This window comes from Notothenia rossii (genome assembly GCF_949606895.1).
Source record: "Notothenia rossii genome assembly, chromosome: 11".
Classification (NCBI taxonomy): Eukaryota; Metazoa; Chordata; class Actinopteri; order Perciformes; family Nototheniidae; genus Notothenia; species Notothenia rossii.
In genome coordinates this window covers 57,920,647-57,922,557 of record NC_136910.1, presented here as the reverse complement: position 1 = coordinate 57,922,557, position 1,911 = coordinate 57,920,647, and the positions used below count along the sequence as shown (strand labels likewise).

The 1,911-nt window shown below is 34.8% G+C and overlaps 1 protein-coding gene across 1 annotated transcript in view; it reads left to right on the top strand.

Moving 5' to 3' along the window:
* Positions 1 to 362: 362 nt before the first annotated feature.
* The window catches only part of LOC307025349 (G protein-coupled receptor kinase 5-like), a 28,806-nt gene continuing 27,257 nt past the window's right edge, over positions 363 to 1,911 (top strand). The window contains exon 1 of the mRNA XM_079659983.1: positions 363 to 590. Coding sequence (XP_079516109.1) covers positions 539 to 590 — 52 coding nt within the window. The 5' untranslated portion in view covers positions 363 to 538. The remainder of the gene's footprint in view (positions 591 to 1,911) is intronic.

The window sequence follows — 1,911 nt, the reverse complement described above, 5'->3', positions numbered from 1 at the left end:
GAGGATATTTCTCTTCTTTTTCTATTTTTGTGTACTTTATATTATTTTGGTATTCGTATTATTATTACTACAGCATTTTATGCAATCAATTAGCAAACTGAAAACCAATTCATAAGGTGTTCCTAACCTCCTCCTACCTGTTCCTCAGATGACGATGATGATTGTTAGTTCCACCTGTCAGAGGGCGTGTGTGCGTGTGTGCGTGCGTGCGTGTGTGTGTGTGTGTGTGCGTGCGTGCGTGCGTGTGTGTGTGTGTGTGTGTGTGTGTGTGTGTGTGTGTGTGTGTGTGTGTGTGTGTGTGTGTGTGTGTGTGTGTGTGTGTGTGTGTGTGTGTGTGTCATTCATTAGACAGACAGGCAGCGCAGGTTGAACAGCCTCAGAGCAGACACTCAACAAACTGGACACTTGTTCTACCGACTGCACACCGCAATGACTCTTTATTAATATCTCATCAGAGGATCATACGCTGTGGGTCTGAGGGGACATACATACCGGGACAGCTTCAGCAACACACACACACACACACTTACAAACACACATGGAGATTGAAAGCATGGTGGCAAACAGCGCGCTCATTAAAGCCAGAGAAGGTAAGAGAAACTGCTTTAGGAAACCAAAAGGTGCAAAAATAAATTGTATTATTTTTATTATTGGCTGCTATTTGACTACTTTGACATGTTGTCTTGCTTCCTTATCAAGATACTTCTTATTTTGTAACATTGTCATGCACCTAATCGGGCTAATTACCTCTTTCTATATTATTAAATTCTGCTATTTCTTATTTTTGCCCCTAATTATGTACTTTTTGGACTTTAATACACACGTGTTCCTTTTTATTTAATATGTACACTAACCTTTATGATGCTACTTCTTATTTTTCATCATGGTTGTGTACTTTTTCAATTATTTAATAAGGGTTTTCCACTTTATTTTTCACATTTGTACTTACATTTTTAATGCCAAATCTTATTTTTTGCTCAAATGATACTTATTCATTTATTAAAAGCGCATTTCCTCTTTTTACTTAATTTTATTATGCTAAATATAACTTTTTTCCGGATAATTATTCCAATTGTTTTTTACCAAATATTGCATAATGTTTCTTCTACACACTGTGCTCTGCCTGTGTGAGGAGGACCCAGGTGTTGGGTGAAGTGAGGACGTGCTAAACATCACGGGTTACAAGTGATCTCATCTCCAAGGCTCTCTTGATTTATTATTTTTGTTGTTATTATATATTTATTTATTTTAATGTATAATACTATTAACTGATTTTTATTGTACTATTATTATTTAAAAATATATACATTATTATTATTATTATTATTATTATTATTATTTTAAAGTGCAAGTACAGTAGTTACTTTCCTGACCCCTTCTCTCCTCATCCAAATCATTACTTAAAAATTGAGATTGGAGAAGTATGCTGATCTTGTACTTGAGTAAAAGTAGAAGTATTCAGATCTTGTATTAAAAGTAGAAGTACTCTGATCTTGTACTTGAGTAGAAGTAGAAGTACTCAGGTCTTGTACTTGAGTAAAAGTAGAAGTACTCAGATCTTGTAGTAAAAGTAGAAGTACTCAGATCTTGTACTTGAGTAAAAGTAGAAGTATTCAGATCTTGTAGTAAAAGTAGAAGTACTCTGATCTTGTACTTGAGTAGAAGTAGAAGTACTCAGGTCTTGTACTTGAGTAAAAGTAGAAGTACTCAGATCTTGTAGTAAAAGTAGAAGTACTCAGATCTTGTACTTGAGTAAAAGTAGAAGTATTCAGATCTTGTAGTAAAAGTAGAAGTACTCTGATCTTGTACTTGAGTAGAAGTAGAAGTACTCAGATCTTGTACTTGAGTAAAAGTAGAAGTACTCAGATCTTGTACTTGAGTAAAAGTAGAAGTACTCAGGTCTTGTACTTG